We start from the raw sequence: 27678 nt of genomic DNA on the forward strand, positions 1-27678 counted from the left end.
CCCTCAAACAGACGAAAGCATGGCGAGCACGGTGGAGAGAAGGGAGTGCGAGACGGAATGCTGCAGCAAAGACGCCAAACTCCAGTGTCCCACGTGTATCAAGCTTGGCATTCAAGGCTCATATTTCTGTTCCCAGGTAAAGCTTCGCCGTCAAGTCGCCAAGTTCAAAAATGCCGCAGTTGTCCATCACCAAGGGGCCCTGTATTATCACGATGCTGGTATCTAGCTGTCATGCTACATGGAAAGCGACAGAAGTGTGCTTTCTATAAAATCTCACACATTTGTCAGGCGTTTGATCATGACCTCGTGATATAAGCACTGTTTACGATAGCTAACACTCCGTTGTGCGCGCAGCTAATTTGGTCTGTGCCCGAACTACATTGCTAACTCATGACCGGTTGGCTGAAATCGGTGACTACACAACCATTGCCTGAAACTATGTGCATTAAAATATAAGTATGTACCCAAAAACAGTTTTTCGTTTGCCTGCCTTTGTAATAAACTGTTCGCGAAGTTTACGAAGTGCGATGTGCCACACTGTTGCCCTTCATCCTCGCACTTTGTAACATTGTTGACAAAACTGTTGCCAACAACTTTGAAGTTCTAGGTAATTCATCGGTGTTAGTAATAATAATAATAATAATAATAATAATAATATATTTCATTTATAAGCTATGACACACATCAGTCTACCGCCCCAATTATATACATACAGTCTACTCTATACACAACTTAAATTTATGCAATTATATAAGGCACACCTAAAAGCCTTGATTTTCTTCAAAACCTGACCCTACAACTTATATGCAGGTGCACCTTATATATGAAGTAACACCGATCCATAATGGGTGTTGCAAATACTGTCAGCATCCACCAACTCCATTTCAACCCTGTAAAAGTAGTCCTTAACCCCAGCCTCTACTGTAGGACTTTATGTGGTGTGCCTTATGTTTGGAATACTTCTGTATATTTCTATATTTGGAAAACGTTTTTATTTATTATTTGTTATCTTATACGGTGCCCCTTATATACAGAAAAATATGGTAATGCTGTAACTATCAGTATTACACAGTCTGTCCAGTAAGTATCCTCTAGTAAACAATCATATTTGCATTGTACTATCATCACAACAAAAGCAACAACATGCAAAAAGATATGGTCCAAGAACTATTTAGAACACTAAGAATTGCAGGATACAGTTTAGTTATATGAACAAAATACAGTACAATTTAACAAGCCTCGTTACAAAAGGAATGTTTGCTACAAAATGGGTTTAGTAACAGACCTCTCGTAGCTCTTATTACCACTCAATCACTGTGTTGAACTCTACATCGCCTCGATCACTACTAAGACAGCGTTGCTCAGCTGATGTCGTGCAATGAACTTTGAAAGCCAGCAGACGCTTCGAAGTCCTTGATGCTTGATGCGCATACTTGCCTGCCTGCTCTCGAATTAGCAATCCATGAAACGTTTGTTTTATTGTCTATCTATCGAGCCACAAGCAAGTTACTCTAAGCAGGTAATCGGATGCATTCCACTCTCTGTTCCTCTTTATTTGAATGTCACGATCTGCAGGACATATATGTAAATAAACGAAATAAAAAAAGTATTCGTGATTCAAGTAAAACTCATGTCAATTGAGTCACTTACAAGGCGGGGATTTGGATCCAATGAAAATAAATAGCGGTCAGACCCAGTTATTCGGTAGTATTGAGTGGGACTTGATTAAGATTGTGCAATTGCGGGCTTCTGCGTACCCGAACTTCCGTTGTTGTGACCCAATCATGAAGTTCATAGATGGGAATACTCACTCTATTCCGGAAAATACAATGTGGCACAGTGCTGTGTCATCTATCCATCCATCTTCTGAGTTATGTCTTCTCACTGTTAACAATTAGCTCAACTCAGCTGCCCAGCCTTTTCTTTATGTCGCCTCCATCTACATTCTACAATCTACAGAGGTCCTGCTTGTCGTCTCACTCGTCCAGGAGGCTGAAAGTGTGGCGGCACTCGTCTGGCACGCTTTTGTTTACATTCCCTTTGCCATCTATAAAGTGTGGCAAACTTGACAATAATCAATGGCTGGTAGTGCACCATCTCGTCCATGATATTTAAAAAAGCACAGTGACCTGTCACAGGAACTCATCAATTTGCATTGTAATCCAAGGTTAATTAAAGGTATGAAGTAAACTTCTCCAACCACCTTTTCAGTAATACTTAGAGTTAAAACTATTTCAAGTGTATTTTCATTCTTTTTTTAACATAACCCACCCAGGTTCATCATTGGACCCATTGTAACGTACTAACCCACAAACATTTTTTTTACAATCTTCTATGTGACGTCATTTTCAGAATGCCTAGTCAGTAAGCTTTTGTTGGTTGTCCCATTAACCATTCTTTTCCATTGTTATCAATTTATTCGGCGAAATGTCTGGTGGAGAAACACCAAGTAGCCTGAAGAAAAGAGTAAGGCCTCGTAAATGGAACAGAAAATCGCAAGGATACAGTGTCGCGTTCACAAAGCGAATTAATTTCATGCCGATGTTAAAGTTCTTCAAATTGTTCAAATGTTTTGCTAAGGATAAAGGATTTGCAAAGTAGTAGGTGTGATAATCAATTCATAACTCTGACAGTTGTTTATGAAAATATTTGATTCAAAATATACTTGCAACATTCATACTGTATGAGTGCATAGATCAATCCTCTTTAATGGTTTGCAATGTTGCGGATTAGCCTGCAGCGCAACACACCAACCTTGATAATGACAATGTAAGGCACATGGTACATTATCTGAAAGAAGCAGGGGCATGCCAGTGTTTTAGGCCATGACCTTTCATGATACTAAACAAGTGGTTCTTAATCTTGTTGTAGGCACCGAACCCCACCAGTTTCATATGCTCTTTCACCGAACCCTTCTTCCAATGACTGTGCCTACTAACTGCAGAGAAGACTGAGGGGTGGACCTCTGTGGCGGAGGATCCACCGAACCCCTCAGACCGACTCACCGAACCCCTAGGGTTTGATCAAACCCAGATTAAGAACCACTGTACTTGACCAAAGAGGCTCATGTTGTGATTGTATTTCGGATGTGCAACCATAACCATTTTCCCAGTTGCTGGCCCTCTCCCTAAATTTGAGCGTCAGAATGGGTTTTTATCGACAAAGACGAAAACACTGCAAAGGTGGCAGCTTTATGGAATAAAAATGGTGTTCTGATGTCAGGTGCAGATTATCATCTTTGCAAACTGCACTCCTGATGTCCAGCAAGTAATTTAGTTGAAGTGCTGCGAGTTCGGCGGCTTTCCGTGTTTTATTGTTTCATTACTCGTGGAATTAATGAAGCCAATACTTAAAATGGAAGCCTTTAGTCACTACACACTAGATTTATTCATATTTTTCAGAAGGCTAAACCAAAACATGAGGAGGCCCTTTCCTTGTTGTTTAACCCTTAAATGTATTTCTTTTTTTCCGCTTTTTATTTCCAGGAATGTTTCAAAGGGAGTTGGGCATCTCACAAGTTGCTGCACAAAAAAGCAAGTAAGTATCTCAAGCTCAGTGATCAGTTTGTGCTCCCAGAATTTTTCAACAGTATGCCAAATTTATTTCAAGTAAAGTTTCATGGTTTCAAGGATTTTTTACGTTATCTAAGTTAAGAAGCACTTACTCAATTTAAAAGAGCCACATTTTGAAATCAACAAAGTATAAAAACACATCCTGGTTGTGCGCCATCTCGTCCGTAATGTATAAAACTCTGTGATTATCTAAAATTCAAGGACACAAAGATCCAAAGACACGCTTTGCCATTCCAAAACAGATTTACATGACTCTGATCTTGGGTAAGCTCAGTTCCAAAACTTGAAAATAACACGATACACCCAATATGATAAATAGAATGGTTAATCAAAGCTTCAGTGTGTGCAAAGATGCAAGGCATCAAAGTTCCAGATACAGTACGAGACTTGTATTTCACGTGATCTTTGTCATTATCAGGCCTGAGGATTTTAGAAATGAACAGAAACTGTTTTTCGGGTTTGCTAGTTTACCAATGGGAAACAACTGTGACTAATTTTGAGTTCCATAAATGTTCATCGTGGGAATGCATTTTTCGATTATGAATGATATTCGTAACACTTAGCTCAGGGTCCCGGTCGCTATTAACTGCGATGTGTGTGATCACTGTACCAGTAAAAAAGGACCCTTCAAATTCCATTCATACTGCACAACACTCATTACCGGTGGAAAAGCGCATCGACCTCACAGTGCAGAGATACCGGGCTCTGCACTGTGAGGTCGATGCGCTCAGGCCTCCATCTGTGTACTTTGCATGACCTCCTTGGGTACTCCGCTTTCTACTCTTGTAGTTTGTCGATGCACAGTTTATTGTGATTGGTCGGTCCCACGATAACCTCTGACCAAGCAAGCCCTTGCTCTGGGTGCATTCTTGAAATGACTCAAAGATGTAAAAAGCATTCTTATTTTGATTGTGCGGGTGGCCCTGTAGTCGAGTGGTTAGCAAGCCAACTTCGCAGTGCAGAGGTTGTGAGTTCAAGCCCCGGTCTGGCCTCCCTCTGTGGAGTTTGCATGTTCTCCCCAGGTCCTCCGGTTTCCTCCTACACTCCAATAACATGCATGGCAGGCTGATTGAACACTCCAAATTGTCCCTATGTGTGAGTGTGAGGGCGTATGGTTGTTTGTCTCTGTATGCCCTGCAATTGGCTGGCAACCAATTCACGGTGTCCCCCGCCTACTACCTGAAGATTTGTGCAGCACCCCCGCGACCCTAATCAGGATTAAGCGGTCCGGGAAAATGGATAGATGGATGTTGATTGTGCATTACCTTGAATGAATGCAAAACAATTTGGTCCCATTAGATTTCTATTGTATTGATGAGTCTCAATGCATTTGACACAATGATGGCCCAAATGTTAGAAACGGGTTGCTTAACTATGCACCCAAAACGATTCTTAGCAAAAGGGGCCATTTCACAAGGTTAATCCAAAGTGGGTTGTTTTCACCTGCCAGTTGTGATGTCATTTGTTTTTTTTTTCTCTTACCAAATTGGATTATGAAGACAAAATATGAAGACAAAATAAATAGGTTAATCAGTGATTCTAACACGTATGAGCAACTAAAAAGGGACCCTTCCAATAGATACAAGAAAGAAATGATTGACTGTCTCCAAAAGTTAGAGAAAGGAAAACATATAGACAAACAGATGTATTTTAGATTATACCCGGGAGAGGCCACGCCATGTATCTATGGCCTGCCAAAAATACATAAAGAAGGGTTCCCCCTCAGACCCATTGTTTGTAGCATTGACTCCTCTACATACAATGTAGCCAAATATTTAAAAACTATTTTAGCTCCCTTGGTTGGTAACACAGAATATTACGTAGAGAACACCACAGGGTTTGTAGAGAGGATCAAAGACCTCATATTGGAACCTGAGGAAACTTTGGCATCATACGATGTGACTTCTCTCTTTACATCTGTCCCAACCCCAGCAGCAGTCTCAGTGGTGAGGACGAGGCTGCTGGCGGATGTTTCTCTGCATGAAAGAACCAAACTTAAACCGGATCACATCTGCCAATTATTAGAAATCTGCCTTAATACTACGTATTTTCAATTTCGGGAAAAAAATTATAAACAAATTCATGGTTGTGCTATGGGCTCACCAGTTTCACCCATAGTGGCTAATCTTTACATGGAAGAGATGGAGAAACAGGCCCTCACATCCTTCCCAGGGACAAAACCTAGACACTGGTTTAGATATGTGGACGATACTTTTGTCATAATTAAGAAACAAGAAATTCAATCCTTCACAGATCACCTCAACTCTGTAGACTTCAACATTAAATTTACTCGTGAGGACATTCAAGAGAACCAACTAGCCTTCTTGGATTGTAAAGTAATTATAAAAGAGGACAGAGCGCTAAAAACAGAAGTCTTTAGGAAGGCTACGCACACTGACCAATACTTACTTTTTGACTCTAACCACCCTTTACAACACAAACTAGGAGTTATCAGAACCCTCCAGCATAGAGCTAAACTAATACCAACTAGCACTGAAGGTAGAGAAAAGGAGTCAAAACATATCAGGAGAGCACTCACTAACTGTGGGTACCCTCAGTGGTCATTCAACAAATGTCAGAAAGAAAGAATAGGGAATGAAACCAATAATTCTCAAGATACAAAAAGGAGAGGAGTAGCAGTACCGTACATTGCAGGAGTTTCTGAAAAATTACAAAGAGTCCTTTGGCAACATAAAATTCCTACTTATTTCAAACCGATAAACACGTTAAGGCAAAAATTAGTGCATCCAAAAGATAGGCTACCAAATGAAAAACAAAGTAATGTAGAGGAGACTCAACAAATTCTCAAAAAAAGACTATCAACATCGCAGGGATAATACAAGTGGACCTCAATCGGCAGTACATCTGCACCTAAAAGCTAGCAACCACTCATTTGACGACAATGAGGTTAAAATCTTAGTGAAAGAACATAGATGGTTTGAAAGGGGGGTAAAAGAAGCGATTCTTATAAAACAACAAAATCCTTCATTAAACCGGTCTGGTGGGGTGAGGTTCAATTTGGATCGTTCATACCATAGCCTGCTTAGGCAAAACAGGTTAGGCAACTTTCGTAATGCTGATGAGGGTCGTTATGCTGATGAGGTGATACCGGTGGGAGTGGGGGTAATAGGCCAGTCGTTAGTCAGGAATGTAGGAACAACCAGTGGGGCCACAGGGAGGGGTCCTCTGCCCCCCCAACCTGAGAGTAGGGACCTATCATAGCGGTGTCCGGCTCCACCATGTCTGGACATTAGGGATATATAAATGGGGCCGATACGACCAGTCAGACTTTAGTTTGCTGACGAAGCCTCTTGGATAGGAGGCGAAACGTCCGAAACCTTCACATTTGTACAGATGACGACTGAAGAAACCTTCTCATCGGTCTTACCAAATTAATTATTGGCTTATTCTTAAGCAACTGAAAAACTGATTGCCACTGTGCCAAATGCTATATATATTTTTTTTGTAATTACAATGTGTTTAATGTGTTTGGTTTGGTCAGAGGAGGACAGGAACCAGAATGAATGTAAGAATTGTGTGGAAAAAGACATTAACACCGACCCATGGCCAGGATATCGCTACACGGGGAAACTTCGTCCCTACTACCCACTGGTGAGTTGCCTCATAAAGTACGGATAACCTATTTTTTACTGCTATAATGAAAAATATGACTGGAAATGTGCAAGCTAAAAGTTTGGTTCACGCTACAGCAGTGTTTTTCAAATCCTGTGTCGCGGCACACAAGTGAAGGCTACCAACAATTTTCCGTGGGAAATGACCCAATATGTATGCCTGCCTAGTCTATCACCTGAAATTATCATTGTGTAGTATACTTCCATGCCGGTAGGGGGCAGCAGCATCAGAGCTATTTGCCTTGAAGGACAACTGACACCTCCCGACAAGTTGCATCTATAATTTGTAAAATCACTTCGAATGACTTCTACTAACAGCGTTTTACAAAGATTCCACCGCATAAAGCTATATTTTACTTTTTAAAATTTGCGCTGAATATTCATGAAATCTTGTTTTCAAGTTGATTCCTATGCTTGACGTCACATCGTGAACTCCCCTGACCGAGAGAGCGATACACAGTGCATTTTGGGTACTTTGTTTTGTCTGAAAACACTGTGTTGATCGTGAAATTAGAAGGGAAACTACATAAATAACGTGATGGTGAATCGTTGTGTGGCAGCCAATTGCGGTAACAAGCAATTGGTGTAATTGGTTTAAGTTTACACAAATTCACAGCGGACAAACCAGCCATTCCCAACGGACCAGAGCAGTAGAGCACGAGCCGGAGGTGAACGGGGAGCTAACTGGATTTAGTGATTCACCGCTTGGATAACCGCTGTCATCCTCTCATCCTGACAATGGGGATAAAGTTGCTTCCAGTGGTGAAAGAGAGCAATCGCCATATTAGTGGAGCAAACCGATGGGACAAACATCTAGCTGCTTTTAGCTCGTAGCCATAGGGCACCAGCCGAAGGAGAACGAGGAGCTAACCAGAGTTAGCGATTCACCGCTTGGATAACCGTTGTCATCCTCTCGTGTTGTTTCTGCTCCTCTTGAGGCCGGTCATCCAGCCTCGTAAATTATTTTGTTGAACTTATATAAGTAAAATGTAGCTCTTCCATGCAAAAGATGATTACATTCTTCAGAACGGGGCCCGAGCTCTTTGGTGTAGCCAAAAGGACGCTTTGATGACAGTCAAACCTGGTACGTATCATTCCGACAGTCAGTCTTTTATTTGAATCGAACACAAAGGCTTTTCTTGACTCCGTGATTAAATTCTCGATTTTATGTGAATTGCGATTCACGAGAATTTTCTAATTATAAATTCCATTGTATAGGCCATTCATACGTAAGTTCGTAACTTAATCTTGAAAGTTGAAACAATTTTTTGTATGCACAACCATTAAACAATCTACATTGATCTTGTAGCTTATTTGTTATTCCTGTACTTATATGCCACATATCACCGAAGTTGGTGCCATATTGCTAATTCACGGAGCTTCATATATGCTTCATATGTCGTGTCCTTCACCGGTTTCGTCGCTTGCATAGGGCTCGAATCGATACGGAAGGACTTCTTTAATTGATCGCAAACCACTTATGCTTTCTTCTTCAGAACTATTTGAATCATATTCATAACTGGATGAGTAACAAGAAAGTATCTTCTCCAAATCTGAACTTTCTGAAGCCATTGTTTTGATTCTGGAGCAAAGCAATTTGTGGGTGGGCCAGGTTCTCCGAATTCGCCCTGGTTCCCAATGTGATGTCACGAACAAGGGGGCAGGACATTCTTAATCTCTCCAGTTTCGAGCTATTTAGTGTCAGTTTTGGGCATGTCATTTTTATTGGCGTTGGACTAAAAATAGCCTGCGTGTTTTGGGTATTTTAGATGCAATCAAAAGTTTTTTTGATGTCCGATAGGAACCAAAAAATTGTGTCGGTTGTCCTTTAAGCTTTGAAACAGGCGAGGTTTGGGGCGCAAGGCAATACAACAAAAGGTATCTTCAATTTCGATTTACGTTTACCGGTGTTCTCTCTAAGCTGCGCAACTGCACACTGGTCGCACACTCTGAGCACATCAGACAACCTATCCAGCAAAGTAAATGCAGTGCAAATTAATTACAGTAAAGTCTCGTTATATCGATATTCAAGGGAGTCCGAAAAAATATCGATATAACCGGGACTATCGATATATCCGACCCTGTTTGCATGTAATTTTCTCCGTGCGTGCATAGAAATAGTATCGATATAACCGGGACTATCGATATATCCGATATCGATATAACGAGACTTTACTGTATATGGATCACTTTTTTCTGCATCATTTTTCTGTATAATTCAGTGAGTGACAGGTGTCCTGACAATAACATTATACGATGCAATGATGTTATGCAGCCAACTACTGTATTGACAGGACTTGTCATATGTTCTCTGCTCCTTGACGGGAACAGTGCGGCAGCGATAACTGATGCTGATGCTAATGTTTTGGATTAACTCCACTGACTTAGTTGTCCACACTGAGTAATTAAAACTGGAGAGGTGGGGGAATCATTTTGCCCCTCCAGCTTTTCTTTTGAGAAACAGAGAGACAGGGAGAGACAGGCAGAGAGAAATGATATTGAAAGATGATGATGTCTTTTGTTTGAAAATTAAACATGGGAAAATACTTTCACATGTCACGGTATGTGAAGACTTTTATCTTGAAACATATGGGCTCAAATACATCTTGTCTGTTGGGAAATTCCCAAAGTCAGGTAAACCAAAGCAATACAGCAGGGTTTTGTGTGGAAAAAAAGATTGTGCTATGTAGATTGTAAAACTTCTGAATCTTTTTGGGAGGATCCAACATGTGTTCTCCTCCCTCCCCTGTTCCTTTTAGACACCTTTGCGGCTTGTACCCAGTGAAATCCAAAGACCTGACTATGCTGACCATCCAAGAGGTATCAAAGCTTCTATTTCAACAATAGTTGTGATAAAAATTGATATTGTTTTATCATAAATTGATTTATTATTTAATCGTCATTAACTCATTCACTGCCATTCCCGAATTTATTCTGCAATTGAAAAGCAGGACGTGGAGCGCCATTCCCAAATTAGTTCGGGTTTTTGTTTTTCTTGCAGGGGCGCAATGTGTTTCCCTCCCACGAGGGGGCAGCATTTGCCTTTTGTACAGGTGCCCCCACTTGCACCTTAGATAACTCCAGACCCATATAACTTAGGAATTAACTATTTGTTTCTGATGAAAGAAAAGAGGTTGTGGTTTCTAAAACTGCATTGAATGATTATGTAGTCCTAAAACTCAATATTCTGAGTCCTCCAATTTGAGTGAAAATGTCAAAAACTCTGGCACTGGAGTGGACACATTTTGCACGTCGTCTGGCAGTGAATGAGTTAATCACACACCTTGCAAATGCAATAAATACAATCATCAACCTAAAGCGCATTAAATGTAGGAGTGAGATTTAAAGGACAACCAAAGTCTCCGTTGTGTCCATAATTTGTAAAATGGCTTCAAATGACTTCTACTGAGCGTATTTTAATAAGATTCCACCACATATACAGTAAAGTCTCGTTATATCGATATTCTCAGGAGTTAGAAAAAATGTCGATATAACCGTACTGTCGATATATCCGTCCTGCGCCGAACTGCATTAACAAAAGTCAACGCTCAACGCTTACATCTTACTGTATTATGTATGCAATTTAAAAAAGTCATCAATCTTCTTCTTCTTCCCATTTTTACCTTTTAACACAAACACTTCAATCTCGTCTGCTACACACGAGCTAGCGTCTGAAAATGAAAATGGCTCTGCTACACGGGAGCTGGTCACGTAACAAACTCACGTGACCAAGTCAGCAATGGCGCGACCGATGGCGCGACCGATGGCGCGACCGATGGCGTGTATCGATATAAACATAGCAAAATGGCCGGCGGGAGATGAAAAAGAGCACCATAGTCACCGGATTATCGTAAAAACCACGAATCGTACTAAACTGAACTAATTATACATAAAAAGACTAGAAATGTGCACGGGAAATGAAAACAGTGTCGTAATAAGCAGTATTATCAATAAAAGATATCGATATAACAAGACTTTAGTGTAGCTATATTTTACGTTTTAAGACTTGTGCTGAATATTCAGGAAGTCTCTTTATTGAGTTGGTGACGAGTCCGTACGTGACGTCACTAAAGGAACGCCCCTGACCGAAAAAAAGACACATTGTAGCAGTCCTTCCATCACGTCAATGTATTTTGCTGTACTTGTTTGGTCTGAAAACCTCGTGTTGCACCCAAAAGCCGCCAGAAGAGGACGTCCAAGCTCCATGGAAGGAATTTATCAGCCTGTGGAAACGGGCTAATTTATTCCTCGGTGGCCATTTTGTGCCTCTTTTCTGGGACGCTACATTGCAGTCCAGATGCCTCAATGACACGGAAGGACTTCTTTAATCGATTGCAAACATGTATGCTTTCCTGTTCAGAACTATTTGAATCATATTCATAACTGGATGTGTAACAAGAAAGCATATTCTCCGAATCTGAAGCCATCGTTTTGATTCTCCACCAATGCAAGACGTCTTGGCGTGACGTCACGAACTGGGGGCGGGACTTTCTGAAAATGCCTAATTCGCAGCTCAATTTTTTGCAGATTTTGGACACTTCAAGTTTTGCATTTGAATAAAAATATACTGCGTGTTTTGGGTATTTTAGATGCTACAAAACATTTTTCTGATTTCAGTTAAGAAACAAAAAAGTGACGTTGGTTGTCCTTTAAATGCAGTCTTCTTTTCCTTTCGGCTTGTCCCTTCAGGGGTCGCCGCAATGAATCAGTATCCTCCATCTAACCCAGTTTTGTGCATCATCTTCTCTCACACCAGCTACCTTCACGTCCTCTTTCAAAACATCCGTAAACTAGTAATGGGAAAATTAGGCATTGTGAAGCAATGATGCTTTCCACCGAAATGGTTCACTTTTTGACCAATGCATCATGGGGTTTCATGTACTCTACTGCACCATTATATGCACAATAAATGTAATTACAGAGAGAATGTTGAAAATGCTGCCATGGATTTGATGGGGTCAAAATGTATGGAAGAGGATTAGGGCCAACGGAGAAAATAGAATAAGGATGGCAGGATTCTCACTTTTATCTCAGACTTTAAAGTAAGAATCTTTACATTAAAGTCAGAAATTTCAGATTAAAGTCAGGATTCTGATAATAATAACAATAATAATACATTTCATTTAAAATCACTTTTCAAAACTATAAAACTGAGAATCGTTCCAATGTAATTTTTTTTCCCCTTTGCTCACCCTCATCCGCTTGCGTAAAAATGGCAGGGAGTTGCGATGTGAATGGATGTGCGTGTGTTACTCGAAAGAATAATTGCTTTACTTTTAACATTGACACACAAAGACATTTTTCATTCAATTTTGATGAGTGGAAGATGTTCAGTTCTTTCGAACAAAGTTTTCTCTTCACCTTTTAAAATATCAGCACGGAGAAGACATTAAAACAAGGGATACACAGTGCTGTCACATTAGTCAACATCAGGGGTCCCCGGGCTGCGGACCGGTACCGGTCCGTGGGTCATTTCGTTAATTTACATAATTTCCGTTTTATTTATTATCTGAGTCCGAATTATGTTTTTTTTTTAAATGAAAAGCCACCACTTGCAGCGCAGTTCCGTGACAAGGAATGGGTCGCAAAGTTCGCTTACTTGTGCGACATATTCAACCTGCTCAATGAACTCAATCTGTCACTTCAGGGAAAAATGACAACTGTCTTCAAGTCGGCTGATAAAGTAGCTGCATTTAAAGCCAAACTGGATTTGTGGGGACGGCGCGTGAATAGCAGTGTATTTGACATGTTTCAAACATTGGTGGGGTTTCTGGAAAAGACTGACCCGATGCGTCCCTGAAGCCAAACAATTTTTAACATTACAGCTACTTAAAATAAGGATAAAAATCAGCCAACTTGAAGACAGTTGTCATTTGTTCATTGAGCAGGTTGAATATGTCGCACAAGTAAGCGAACTTTGCGACCCATGCCTCGTCACGGAAATGCACTGCAAATGGGGACTTTTCATTTTTCAAAATAAGTAATAAGTATAAAATAAGTACTGAAAGAAATACACTGCACTGTATAATAAAGTCACTTTATTTACATTTGTGATGGTCGTTGATGGATCTTAATTTACACCTGTTGCTTTCTGACTTGTAAGGTCTTACGAAACTGAGGCATCACATTATCATTCATCATGTTGATGATTCTAATAGCCACAGTCTTTTCTGGATGGAACTGTTCAATAAAAGCCTGCACATCATTCCACTTATCCAACATTGCCTTGATGCTCCAGCCATCTCCTCCTCGCCCTCAGATGACAACTCCTGAATGGCTTGCTTCTGCTTGTCCACTTGAAGGCAAATCAAATCCTCTGTGTTGAGGACCTCATTATTGTCAGCAACAAGCTCCTCGATGTCATCTGCGTCCATTTCGAGTCCCGTAGGTGCTGGCAGAGATTTTATTACAACAAAAGGCGCGTGTCCGATGATTCCACGGACCCGGAATAACGCGACAAAAGAAACCAAAAAGGGGTACAGCGATTAGGCGGGCGGGGGCGATCCGTCCAGCCTATCAAAAATAAAATGGCACACGGGGCTGCAAAAGCTCTCGATCACGGAAAGTAACAAACTAGTGCGATCGCGGCTAACAATCACCTCGGGTGAAGCAAAGTCTTGTGCTGGCAAGTCCAAGACACTGGCGAGGCGCGAGTCGTCGTAATCATCCGGCACTGGTGACAGCGACTTCGTTTAAATGTCCCTGTGTCGGTGATTAGGGGATTGACAGCAGCTGGCGGAGGTCGGGAGCGGCGGCCCCGCCCCAGCTGTCAACTCGCACGTGACAAGTTGTGTGTCATTAGTCACGTGAAAGCATCGAGTAAATAAAGCCTTTGTGAACCGAACCGAAAATTTCGTAAGGCAAACGTGCTCGTAAACCGAGGCCCCACTGTACTTGGCCAATAAAGATGAATCGGATTCTAAGATAAATATACAGTAAAACGATTAATGAGCGAGCCCGATTGTACTGAGCGAAAAAGATCAAGCCTCAAACTGTGACATCCGTCTCAAAAATCTCTTACAGGGAGGTACTGTACCTCTTTTCCCTCTTCCTCTGTTCACAAAACACAGTAACATACAAAGTGCATTATAGACTTCTCCACACTGTGAATCTGCTGTACCTTATATCAATAATATCTATATTTCATGCACTGTTTACCCGAACCAATTGATGTATAAAATCTTCTCCATTTTACAGTGTGATCACTTGCAGCTATGTTAGCCTCTTATTTTAAATTATTTACACTTCAGAAATGTAGTTTCAGGAAATAGTAATAATTTTCAACAACTTTTACGTTTGCTGCAATTTTGATTCTTGTGAAATACTAGTTACTTGTCTGAAAAATCTCTTCTCAAGTCATTCAATGATACCACGGCAACTCTACATTCCTGTCATCTGCCTGCATAGATCTTTTCTCAGGTAGCCATGGTTACCATGTCTTTTCATTCTCCCTTGGTGCTTTTTCAGGGAACACACTAATGCTTCTTACATGTTGACATTGAACTTTTGCAAAATGCTTTTTACACTATTATTCAATATCTATTTCCACACACACCCGAAAATATTAAGGTTATGATTTTTTTCTTGAGCAGCTCTCTTCAACTGCCAATAAGATTCAATTAGCTATTGCACTCACACTGTGGACACTTGGGTTTTGAAGGAGGGCTGGACTGTACAGAAGTTGAAAACCACTGTTGCCAAGCAACTGTTGGTCTTTAGACAGCAATCATCTTGTTGACTTCATCAATGAGCGAACAGCAAAGACCTGCCGACTTCACTGCTTTGATCAAACGAGACACCTCAGTATGATTTTCTGTTTTTCTGTTCTCACTAACCAGGTCTGTCCAAAGTCGGTCCTCAAGGGCCACAGTCCTGCCTGTTTTGATTTACTATTAATGTACAAAAAAATGCATGACTCCAAATCGGCGAGCCATTGCTCCATTGAAATGGATTTTACTCAGTTCAGGCTTTACCAACATTTGAATGAATGTAATGGTCTTTTTACAGGGATGTCTGAATCTGAACAGTTTCTTAAGGGAACAGCACAGATCAAGATCCTCCCTCCTGACGACATCGAAGGGATGAGAGTGGTGTGCAGGGTAACATGATACGTTCTTTTGTTTTGCTTATACTGACGGGCTTGTTTGTCATGATTCCCTGTTCATTTATTATGCATTGGGACTTTCAGCTTGCACGAGAAGTCCTGGATATTGCAGCTGTGATGGTGAAACCCGGTGTTACAACAGAAGAAATTGATCATGCAGTACATCTGGTACACACATGCGCACACACACACAGTTAGGTTTCTCCAGAAGACTTGCTTTTGCATTCATCAAGAATATCAAAAAATATATTTTTTATTTTGAAATCTTAAATTGGATTGGGTTGTATTTACCTTTATTAATGTGTCCCAATGATCCTAGGAGCTAGGTTGTCTGGGGCTTTATGCCCCTGGTAGGGTCACCCGTGGCAAATAGGTCCTGGGTGAGGGACCAGACAAAGTACGACTCAGAAGACCCCGTATGCAGAAAAACACAAATGGATTTGGTTTTCCCTTGCCTGGAGCCAGGCCTTGAGATGGGGCTTGTTGGCGAGCGCCTCGTGGCCGGGCCTACACCCATGGGGCCCGGTCGGGCTCAGCCCGAAGAGGAAACGTGATCCCCCTTCTCAAGGGCTCACCACCCATGGGAGGGGCCAGAGTGGTCGGGTGCATTGTGAATTGGGTGGCAGCCAAAGGCGGGGACCCTGGCGGTCCGACCCTCGACTGCAGAAGCTAGCTCTTGGGACGTGAAATGCAACCTCTCTTACAGGGAAGGAGCCCGAGCTGGTGCACGAGGTCGAAAAGTTCCGACTAGACATAGTTGGGCTTGCCTCCACACACAGCCTGGGTTCCGGTACCAGCCCTCTCGAAAGGGATTGGACTCTCTTCCACTTTGGAGTTGCCTATGGTGAGAGGCGTAGAGCAGGTGTCGGCATACTTATTGCCCCCCGGCTAGCCGCCTGTACGTTAGGATTCACCCCGGTAGACGAAAGGGTTGCTTCTCTCCGCCTTCGGGTGGGGGGACGGATTCTGACTGTTGTCTGTGCATATGCACCAAACAGCAGTTCAGTGTACCCATCCTTTTTGGAGACCTTAGGGGATATGTTGGAGAGCAGTCCCCCTGGGGACTCCCTTGTTCTGCTGGGCGATTTCAATGCTCATGTGGGCAATCACAGTGAGACCTGGAGGGGCATGATTGGGAGGAACGACCCCCCCCCCCGATCAGAGCAGGAGTGGTGTTTTGTTATTGGACTTCTGTGCTCGACACGGATTGTCTATAACAAACACTTTATTCAAACTTAAGGGTATCCATATGTGCACGTGGCACCAGGACACCCTTGGTCGCAGTTCGATGATTGACTTTATAGTTGTATCATCGGATTTGCGGCCTCATGTTTTGGACACTCGAGTGAAGAGAGGGTCGGAGCTGTCAACTAATCACCAGTAGGCTCCGTTGGTGGGGGAATATGCCAGTCCGACCAGGCAGACCCAAACGTGTTGTGAGGGTTTGTTGGACGTCTGGCGGAATCCCCTGTCAGAAGGACTTTCAACTCCCACCTCCGGCAGAACTTTACACATGTCCCGAGGGAGGTGGGGGACATTAAGTCCGAATGGACCATGTTCCGTACCTCCCTTGCTGAGGCGGCAAATCAGAGTTGTGGCCGTAAGGTGGTTGGTGCCTGTCATGGCGGCAACCCCCGTATTCGCTGGTGAACACCAGTAGTAAGGGATGCCGTAAAGCTGAAGGAGTCCTACCGGGCCTATGTAGCCAGGTATCGATTAGCGAAGCGGAATGCCGCCTCGGTGGTCGCCGAGGCAAAAACACGGGCATGGGAAGAGTTCGGTGAAGCCATGGAAATTCCAGGCCGCTTCGAGGAAATTCTGGTCCACCATCCGGTGTCTCAGGAGGGGAAAGCAGTGCACCACACAACACTGTGTACAGTGAGGATGGGGCACTGCTGACCTCGACTCGAGACGTCGTGAACCGGTAGGCAGAGTACTTCGAAGACCTCCTCAACTCCACCAACACTCCTTCCTTGGAGGAAGCAGTGTTTGGGGACTCCGAGGTGGGCTCTCCGATATCTGTGGCTGAAGTCACCGAGGTGGGTAAAAAGCTCCTCGGTGGCAAAGCCCCGGGGGTGGATGAGATCCGACCGGAGTTCCTAAAGGCTCTGGATGTTGTGGGGCTGTCCTGGCTGACACGCCTCTGCAACATTGCGTGGTCATCAGGGAGAATGCCTCTGGATTGGCAGACCGGGGTGGTGGTCCCCCTTTTTAAAAAGGGTGTGTTCCAACTACAGAGGGATCACAGTCCTCAGCCTCCCTGGAAAGGTCTATTGAGGGGTTCTAGAGGGGCAGGTCCGTCGGAAAGTCGAGCCTCAGATTGAGGAGGAACAGTGTGGTTTTCGTCCTCGAAGGTGCATGTGCTTTGTGGACTTTTGACCGTGTCCCTCGTGGAGTTCTGTGGAGGGTGCTTCGGGAGTATGAGGTACAGAAAGGCCTGATACGGGCCGTTCGGTCCCTATACGACCGATGTCAAGAGTCTGGTTCGCATTGCCGGCAATAAGTCGGAATTGTTTCCAGTGAGGGTTGGGCTCCGCCAAGGCTGCCCTTTGTCACCGATTCTGTTCATAACCTTTATGGACAGAATTTCTAGGCACAGCCGAAGCGTTGAAGGTTTCCGTTTTGGTGGCCTCAGTATAGCATCTCTGCTTTTTGCAGATGATGTGGTACTGTTGGGGCCTTCAAGTGGAGCTCTCGAACTCTCTCTTGAGCGTTTCGCAGCCGAATGTAAAGCGGCTGGGATGAGAATCAGCACCTCCAAAACTGAGATAATGGTTCTCAGTCGGAAAAGGGTGGAGTGCCCTCTCTCGGTCGGGGAGGAGATTTTGCCTGAAGTGGAGGAGTTTAAGTATCTGGGTGTCTTGTTCACGATTGAGGGTTTAAGGCAGCAAGAGGTCGACAGGCGGATCGGTGCGGCGTCTGCTGTGATGCGGACTTTGTACCGATCTGTCGTGGTGAAAAAGGAGCTGAGCCAAAAAGCAAAGCTCTCAATCTACCGGTCGATCTACGTCCCAACCCTCATCTATGGTCACGAACTATGAGTTGTGTCGGAAAGAATGAGATCCCGGATGCAAGCGGCCAAAATGAGCTTTCTCCGTAGGGTGTCCGGGCTCTCCCTTAGAGATAAGGTGAGAAGCTCGGTCATCCGGGAGGGGCTCAAAGTCGAGCCGCTTCTCCTTCACATCGAGAGGAGCCAGATGAGGTGGCTCGGGCATCTGATTAGGATGCCCCCAGGACGCCTCACTGGTGAGGTCTTCCGAGCATGCTCCACTGGCAGGAGACCCCGGGAATGACCCAGACCACGCTCGAGAGACTATGAGCTAGAAGAAGTGGCTGGGGAGAGGGAAGTCTGGGCTTCCCTACTGAAGCTGCTGCCCCCGCAACCCGACCACAGATAAGCGGCAGAAGATGGATGGATGGATAGTCTCATGGAGACATTTACATTTCACAGCTAAGTTATGACAGGAAATGAAGTAGAAAAATAAAATACAGGAGCTGCTTGGAAAGCAGTGGCGCCATCTTGAAGTCAAAAGTACAAAAAAAGCTAAATAACAAATATGATTACACGAAGACACAGAGTCATTCATTATTTAGCACTTTCTGTTCCCTCTTTGTTACACGAAGCAGTTCTAGATGAAAAAAGGACCAGCGCCTCCTTTTGATCAGTGGATCAGGGACATCATGGTGGAATGTGCATGCCATCCATCCATTTTCCGTACCGCTTTTTCCTCATTAGGGTCGCGGGGTTTCTGGAGCCTATCCCAGACGTCTTTGGGCACTCGGCAATGGACACCCTAAATTTGTTGCCAGCCATTACAGGGCACACAGAGACAAAAAAACAGTCACTCTCACAATCACACATAGGGACAATTTTAAGTGTTCAATCAGCCTGCCATGTGCATTTTAACTACAAGCTTAATGTTGAAAGCCAAAGCAAAGCTGTATCATTCATTGACGAAAAGAGATAATAAATACGACAACATTTAAGACAAGAAAACAAACAAATTGAGCCAATGTCACCCACTGATTAAAGCCCCTAGCCCTAAATCACACACATTTCACATTGTGGGACACATATGGATTCAGTAGATGTCAAATCGGCCAGACCATGCAAATTATTCTTGAACCAAAATATGTCTTTCCTTTGTTTTGGTATAAAGAAGCCCAAAAAATGTGGACAATTTTGAAATTTAATGAACATATCTTTTACAAAACATTTCATGAAACACCTTTGATTTCCTCAGACAAATGTGCAATTTACTTTTATCGTTCACATATATGCATCACAATATATACCACTGATTGTGTTTGTATGTATTTGATTGATTGCTGAATAGGCCGCATTCTATCAAAATGACTAAGTTGGCTAAAAATGCACAATGATCTTTCATGATCAAATGCATGCTGTATGTAGAGCGCGAGTGCCCAACTTTTTTTGAACGAAGATCTAGAGTCAATTTGTAAAGTATTAAGAACGCTTCACTTTTCACGATTTTTCTTATGTTACAGGCCTATTTTAAAAATGAATACATTCATTTTCCCCTCAGAATTCTACAGAAAACACCCCATGATGACAACATGAAAAAAATTGTGGTAATTGTTTTGTAAATTTAATTGAAAAAAATCAAAACCTAAGTATTCAGAACGATTTCTTAATACTTTGTAGAAGCACCTTTGGCAGCAATTACAGCCTGAAGTTTTTTGAATAGGTTGCCACAAGTTTGGCATACCTATTTTTGGATAGTTTTTCCCAGTCCTCTTTACAGGATCTCTCAAGCCCCATCAGATTAGATGGGGAGCGTTGGTGCACACCCATTTTCAGAGCTCTCCACAGATGTTCAATGGGATTCAAGTCTGGGCTCTGGCCGGGTCACTCAAGGTTGACATGGTTGTTCTGAATCCACTCCTTTGATATTTTGGTTGTGTGCTTTGGATCGTTGTCCTGCTGAAAGATGAAACAGCGTCCCAGTCTGAGTTCAACAGCGCTCTGGAACAGGTTTTTGTACAGGATGTCTCTGTACATTGCTGCATTCATCTTTACCTAAATCCTGTCGAGTCTCAGTTTCTGCTGCTGAAAACCCCACAACATGCTGCTGCCACCATCATGCTTCACTGTAGGGACGGTGCCTGGTCTCCTCCAAGCATGACGCATGGCATTTATGCCAACATGTTTGACTCATCAGACCAGAGAATTTTGTTTCTAATGGTCTGAAAGTCCTTCAGGTGCCTTTTGGCAAACTCCAGTCGGGCTGCCATGTGCCTTTTACGAAGAAGTGGCTTCCGCCTGGTCACTCTTCCTACAGGCCTGATTGGTGGATTGCTGCACAGATGGTTGTCCTTCTGGAAGTTTCTCCTCTCTCCATAGAGAAATGCTGGAGCTCTGACAGAATGATCATCGGGTTCTTCTCCCCCGATTGCTCAGTTTGGCGGGCGGCCAGCTCGAGGGAGATTCCTGGTGATTCCAAACTTCTTCCATCTAAAGATGATGCAGGCCACCGTGCTCACTGTGCATTGAAACAATCCTGGTTCGGATGTCTGCAGATAATTCTTTTGACATCATGCTTGCTTTGTATTCCTACATGCACTGTCAACTGTGTGTCTTTCTGAATCAAGTCCAATCAACTGATTTTACCACGGGTGGACTCCCATTACGCTGTAGAATCAACTTGACAATCTGTGGAAACAGGATCAACCAGAGCTCATTTTTGAGCTTCATGGCAAAGGTTCTGAATATTTATGCATGGGTGTTTTTTTATTTTTAATAAATTGACAAAAATATGTCCAAACTTTGTTTCATGTTATCATCATGGAATGTTTTGTGTAGAATTCTAAGGAATAAAATGAATTTATTGTCTCGAAAACATTGCCTCGAAGATGCGCAATCATCATAATGGTGTAACTGCTGCTTGCAAAGATGGGCATTCTTAATGGCCTGCCCAGTCCAAGTCTCACGTTGTAAAGCTTGTAACCATAACTTTCACTGTTTTGTCTGAAAGGGGTGTCTTCCAGCAAGAATTCTATAAAACATGAGATCTCTGTGTGTGCTCTTTCTATTCTGACCACCCACTACACGGGACAGTTATTACTCACAGGCGTGTATTTTCTGCCTCCAAGATGCACGCGCAACCAGACTTAATGGATACATCCAACTGAAACTGATTATCATGAAAAAAGCTCCACGGAGTCATTGAGCGGCATGAAAGAGCTACATGCGGTTCCAACGCCGCAAGTTGCTTACCCCTGCCCTAAGGCATAATCACATGGTCAATGGGGAACTGCAGCACAGTTTTCAAACGCGAGGTCAAAGACCCAGATCCAGCCTCTGTCATTGTGATATTTCTTCCACAATATAAAATTGCATTCTCTCAAGATGCTGCACTCACTTAATTGTTACCAAACCCCTGATTAAAAAAAATATTGAACAAGAGTTTAAAAAAAATGTTTAGTGGATTTTGTTAATATTCAGACTCTTATATGATTCCAGTCAGAAACATCAGTCTGACACACTTAAACTGCAGGATATTTGTTTTTTTTTCCTCTTTCATTTTATCCATACTGGTCTCCTCAGGCTAGTACTGCACGGAACTGCTACCCTTCGCCTCTCAACTATTACAACTTTCCCAAATCCTGCTGCACGTCTGTCAATGAAGTCATCTGCCATGGAATCCCAGACAGAAGACCACTACAAGATGGTGATATACTAAACGGTATGACATTTGGGTGGTTTTCTGCACTTGCTCATTCTCAATTTTATTCGAATTTCTATGTCTACTCCAGCTCCTTCAAACTCTTCAGGAACAATGTCTCTTTAATTTCCCTTACTGGATTAAAGAAATGTATCCCACAATCTAGTTTAGGGTCGCATGTCCCTCTTTCGCGCTATAATAGTGGCTACCTGACACTTTGTGAAAAATGCTTGACAATGGAAAAAGGATAAATGACACAAAAATCCTTCACATCTTCCAATGCTGTAAAAATGTGTGTCCTTTTGATAGTGGGCTAATATAGTCAATATAGATACTTACTGCATGTGTTACCTTCATTCTAAGCACTGTTTAAAATAGCGTCTGCCCGGTGGCCAGGGGCGTACAACTATTACGTCGGGCGTACAACTTTCTAAACGTCTCGGCCCGAGTGGCGGACAACTTTTTTTTTTTTCAAATAAAACATTTGTTTTATTCAATGAAGCAAAAGGTACAAGCAAACCGTTACAAACCATGTGGACTCCTCTTTCTAAGTGGCATTCAAAACTCTCAAGTACATTTTTCAGTCACGGCATAGTCCGTGGCACGAAACAGGCTTATGGTTTTCTGTGTCGTGCCGAGTATGCAAATTGCCAAACGAACATTCGTTTGGCAATTTACACTCGTGCATAAACTTCCATCAGACACTCCCCTCATGCTTTCAGATTGACACGCCTTCAAGTCATCAGCATGATCCCATAAGACAAACGATGCCATTAACCTTTCACAGTGGTGCTCCTCCATTCTTATTTGCTGCCCTCTATTTCTTGAAAAATTCTCCCACTCACAATTCCACTTCATCAGGTCTGTTCCACCCACTGAGAATCATATGGACCTCCTGCTTCTTTGTGACATGATCAAATCGATTTTTAGGTCATTTCAATCTCTGTAACTCTTCTGTCTCTCCCACAGTGGACATCACAGTCTACCACAATGGTTTCCATGGTGACCTCAATGAGACCTTTTACGTCGGGGAGGTTGACGAAGGGGCAAAGAAACTTGTTAAGACCACTTATGAATGTCTTATGCAGGCTATAGACTCTGGTAAGAGCTGGAATCACCCCCTCTTTTTTTGCCTTTCCCATTCGCCAATAAGCCTAGTTTGAGTATATGTGGACAAATTATTGATACCCCACTGTAATTATATACATTACACTGTTCAATGAAGTAACTTGATATTGAAAAAAAAGATTTTACATAACTTTGACTTTAAATTATTATATGAGCATCATAAATGTAAAAATACTGACAACATCTGAAATCAGATTGCTTTTGAATTGGCATGCAGGACACCGATTTGCTGTGGCGACCCCTTGAAAGACAAAGCCGAAAGGAAAAGAAGAATATGCCCATGATAAATCATGTCATTAATTAGTATGAGAGGTGTGTTCCAACCAGGTTGACAAGTGATCATTGTCCTATTTGGTAACACAGAGTGACAACAGTAACACATGGTATTCTGGGTTAAATTGCACAGGACTAGCCAAGTCAATCACTGTCATATCGCACCACCCTGACTAATTTGTTTTAGCCAAACCAAACAATAGAATATGATAGGAATAGAAAGAGACTGTTAACACCAGATTTTCGGTGTGCTTCATAGTGCAAAAAATATTGTGTATTATCAATACACTGACGCTAAGCTTTCCATCTTAGTTTTCATTTCCAAACCAGATTCAGGTATGCTCACTCGCCAGTTCAAATGGCCCTCACAGCTCTTAATAACTGCTCCAATGGCCCCAGACGGGGGCTCTGAGGAAGTTTTATTTAAAAGAAAGAAATACAGTAAAGTCTCGTTATATCGATATCGGATATATCGATAGTCCCGGTTATATCGATACTATTTCTATGCACGCACGGAGAAAATTACATGCAAACAGGGTCGGATATATCGATAGTCCCGGTTATATCGATATTTTTTCGGACTCCCTTGAATATCGATATAACGAGACTTTACTGTAACAGATCTGACTGGATGTGACTATCATGCTCTCCTGCTCTTTTTTTCCCTCATATACATGTCCCACAAGAACGTCACTTTGCACTCACACTCAATAACTGCTTAGTGATATGTGAATGAAAGACCTTCTTTGCAGGCAGTAAGCTATGCTAAGCTAAATTATAAATTTAATAGATATTAACATGGTGGATTTCAGCATCATTTCCAAAATTGATGCACTACAGTGAAATTCCTCTACAACTAAATCGTGTTTGCAGCAGACATTTTTCACAACAGGCAACTTTTCACTGTAGAAAATTTTATCTCAGATGTAAACACACACACAAACGTGTACTCTTTATTTTTATTCCAGTAGTGCACAAGTATGAGCATACACTTATTTGACCCTTCACATAGCCAGTATAGAAAGGAAAAAAGGAAAGAAATTGCAATTTATTATCCTAATTCACTTTCAATTTCTTGCAGAATGTCTTTTACTTTGCTTTGCTTCCTCCAACTTTCATTTTTATTACTTTCATTCTGTCTTCAAGCTTTAAACCTTTTCTTTTCTTCACTCAGTGTTCGCCAAAGATCCTTTTTTTATAGCCGTTTTACCGATGCAATGTTTGTGCTGCGTCTGACATGTGTAGGCCAGTGTGGTTGTTGCTGTTACCATTTCTGAGCTTAGCAGTAGGTGTTGCTGTGGCAGGCTGAGTTTAGGTTAGACTTTGCGGTGGGCTCGTTTTCATTTTAGTGAACCCCACTGCGATGCACGGGTGGAGAAAACGATTTTGTTTTACGCAATAGGCGGGATACGTTGTAAGAGGAAGCAGAAAAGAGGGAATGATAATGGGTACTTCAGCTGGGTACAAATTACAATCAGAAAACCTTTATTTGTCCCACAATGGTGAAATTTGCAGTCCTGAGCAGCAAAGGGGATGGGGTGGGGGAGTGAACGGATAGGAACAAGATATTCTAAGCATAGGAAAATAAAAATGTCAACTGTCTACTGTAAATGCTACCTGAGCTATGTTCTGTCTAATTTTATGGGGTTTAAACACTATTCGTTCTATCTTGGACAAGAAACCCCACACTGGTTGTGCTTTCATATTCTTCCGTTTTGGAATATATCACATGTGTGACGAGATCTGATGAGTTTGGTAACTCGCGTTGTTGCTAACATTGCCCTTTCAGTGAAGCCCGGCGTTCGCTACAGAGAGCTTGGTAACATCATTCAGAAGCACGCCCAGGCAAGTGGCTTCTCTGTAGTGCGGAGCTACTGCGGCCACGGCATCCACAGGCTTTTCCATACTGCTCCAAATGTGCCACATTATGCCAGTAAGTTGTTCTGTCATTGAAGAAAACATTGGCTCCATTTTTCAGTCCACCAGAATGTGTATATCAGAAATTGTTTCAGCATTCTGATTTTTTTTCTTCTCCACAGAAAACAAAGCAGTCGGTGTTATGAAGCCGGGTCATGTGTTCACCATTGAACCCATGATATGTGAAGGTGAGTCCTCCTGACGATGAAATAACTTCTCGTAATCACACAAAACAAAAACGCGTTACAATCTCAATTCCAAAAATGAATGCAAGATTTAACTATTGTCCAATTCTGCCCAATTTCCAGTGCGCTACAATTTTTAACTGTTTATTTGTTTATTTATTTTCATTCCAGCCGGTGAGCACATTTGAATAGCACATCGAGACAACCGTGAACATTCACATGACAACTGTTGGCAGTTCTTCAAACTAATTCTCAAATAATGTCCCGTGGAACTGTCCAACTGAGGACAATGGTAGCTCTACTTATGAAATGAATTGATCCCACAAGAAATTTTATACCTGGAAAAATTTTGTAAGAGACATTTTCCCTGTAAATGCCCTAATTCAGGAGTGTCAAACTCATTTTTTGCCGCGGGCCACATAGTAATTACGCTTTCCTCTAGAGAAACCATTAGACTGTTTCGTTTCCTCCACATACAGGTACCATGCGACTTAGGACCAGCTCGACTTCGGACCACAACCGCCAGACCCTATTTTTTTATTTTAATTCTATGCCTGGCACCGTAACGCGCTAGCAGCCCGGGAACGCGTACAACACTATTGTTAGTGTCGGCCAGCTAGCATCTCACTCTCACTCAGCAATCTACTGCGTGACTAGACTCAGCAGTTACACAGACACTCTTGTAGTACTCGGCAACATCTCTTGTAGTACACTGTACATTTTTTACCCAAGACCGTAACCATGGCCCCAACGAGAAAATCCACTTCATCCGATGGAAATCCTGTCAAGAAAGTGAGGAAAGCATTGACGTTGAACAGGTCGAGACATCGAACCCCGTGGCGCCCAAATCATTTTGCATTTACAAGTCATTTAGCACAGTCTCTGTTCAACGTTTTGAATGGATTACGTTCCATGCTCCCGCTCCCCCTGAAAAGAATCTGGCTCAAATGTTTCCGAAAGCATAAAAATATATCTAATTATGGAACAAATACATGTTTGAATTAGATCATTGGATTGGATTCAATTGGATCGGGTTAGCCTTTATTAATCTCGCAGTGGGAAAATGTACATTTCACAGCAGCATAGTGAGGAAAGGAAGAAGTAGAAAAACAAAATACAGGACCTGCTGTAAAGGCAGCCACTCTCGCGGTGCCACCTTGAAGTCAAAACAACATAAAAACGAAATGAATTATTGCATGTAAAAAAGAAATAATAAAGAATAAAATTGATGTTCATTGAGCTTTTAACTGCTTGTTTTTTGTTCTCAATGGTTCATGTTTTATTTCATGTTTTCCTTGGCGTTTTGTAAACTGATCCAAGGACGATTGCTTTTATCTGCTTTTAACAATGTTTTAAAAATGTCCAAGGCAAACATCACCATAGTCAACAATCGCTCAACCGGTGAACACTTTTTCTCTGTGATTCACATTTACGCAAAACTATCAGAGCGTCTCATGGCCCAAGAGGTGAATAACAAGGATTTTGCACCAACACATCTATCTACACACAACAGTACATTTGGTAAATGTACCTCTTAGCCAAGAGAATGCCAGGATGATGCTTTGTAGTAGCGCTCGGCATAGCTACTGTATTTTGCGTTCAGAGCCGCGAGTTTCAGCCCATACTATATTTTTACCTTTTGTATCTTGAAATTATGTAAAGAGTCAATATTTTCTTGTTGAGGCGCTTCATAACTTGATCATTTTGTTTGAGATGTGTTTGCTTGTCTGCGCACGCCCGTGTGTATGCGCGCTTGTGTGTGATTGAAGCATGTGTTGTCAAAAATCATGAAATAAATCTGAATTATATCTGTGTTGTACCCAACGCCTTGCACATTCTTTATTTCAGGTGGCTGGCAAGATGAGACCTGGCCTGACTGCTGGACAGCAGTCACCAGAGATGGCAAGCGCTCCGCTCAGTTTGAACACACCCTTCTGGTCACAGACACTGGCTGCGATATCCTTACCCGGCGCTTCGAAGACAACGGTCGGGCTCATTTTCTAAGCCAAATGTAGGCTTGGATGGAGTTCATGCGCACAGAGGACTGGACATAGTGGACATGTTGGCTTCCAGTATTTCTGGGTTTCTCGTACTCGCTCGCACGTTGAAACAGGAGAATACTGCTCAAGTTGGCTATCGTGTTCTTTCAATTAAATACGAGCCCTCTGGGACATACTTGAA

The 27678-nt window shown here is 42.4% G+C and overlaps 1 protein-coding gene across 1 annotated transcript; it reads left to right on the forward strand.

Annotated features, from left to right (window-relative positions):
• Positions 1-2: 2 nt before the first annotated feature.
• On the forward strand, positions 3-27678 carry metap1 (methionyl aminopeptidase 1). Its single transcript, XM_089003770.1, has 11 exons — positions 3-136; positions 3486-3537; positions 7075-7184; positions 9964-10024; positions 15212-15303; positions 15393-15476; positions 21877-22015; positions 22964-23095; positions 25185-25328; positions 25435-25500; positions 27346-27678. The coding sequence occupies exons 1-11, from the start codon at positions 20-22 to the stop codon at positions 27510-27512; spliced, it is 1164 nt and encodes a 387-aa protein (XP_088859896.1). The 5' UTR covers positions 3-19; the 3' UTR covers positions 27513-27678.

The sequence above is a fragment of the Hippocampus bargibanti genome, linkage group LG09 (assembly GCF_051943395.1).
Source record: "Hippocampus bargibanti isolate YZ-2025 linkage group LG09, ASM5194339v1, whole genome shotgun sequence".
In the NCBI taxonomy this organism is placed as follows: domain Eukaryota; kingdom Metazoa; phylum Chordata; class Actinopteri; order Syngnathiformes; family Syngnathidae; genus Hippocampus; species Hippocampus bargibanti.

What these genes read in the sequence shown, in the direction of transcription:
- metap1 (XM_089003770.1), top strand. Translation starts at nt 20, where the DNA reads ATGGCGAGCACGGTGGAGAGAAGGGAGTGCGAGACGGAATGCTGCAGC. An exon ending in TTCGTCCCTACTACCCACTG is followed by an intron (nt 7,185 to 9,963) that starts GTGAGTTGCCTC and finishes TGTTCCTTTTAG; the next exon opens with ACACCTTTGCGGCTTGTACC. An exon ending in AGATGGTGATATACTAAACG is followed by an intron (nt 22,016 to 22,963) that starts GTATGACATTTG and finishes TCTCTCCCACAG; the next exon opens with TGGACATCACAGTCTACCAC.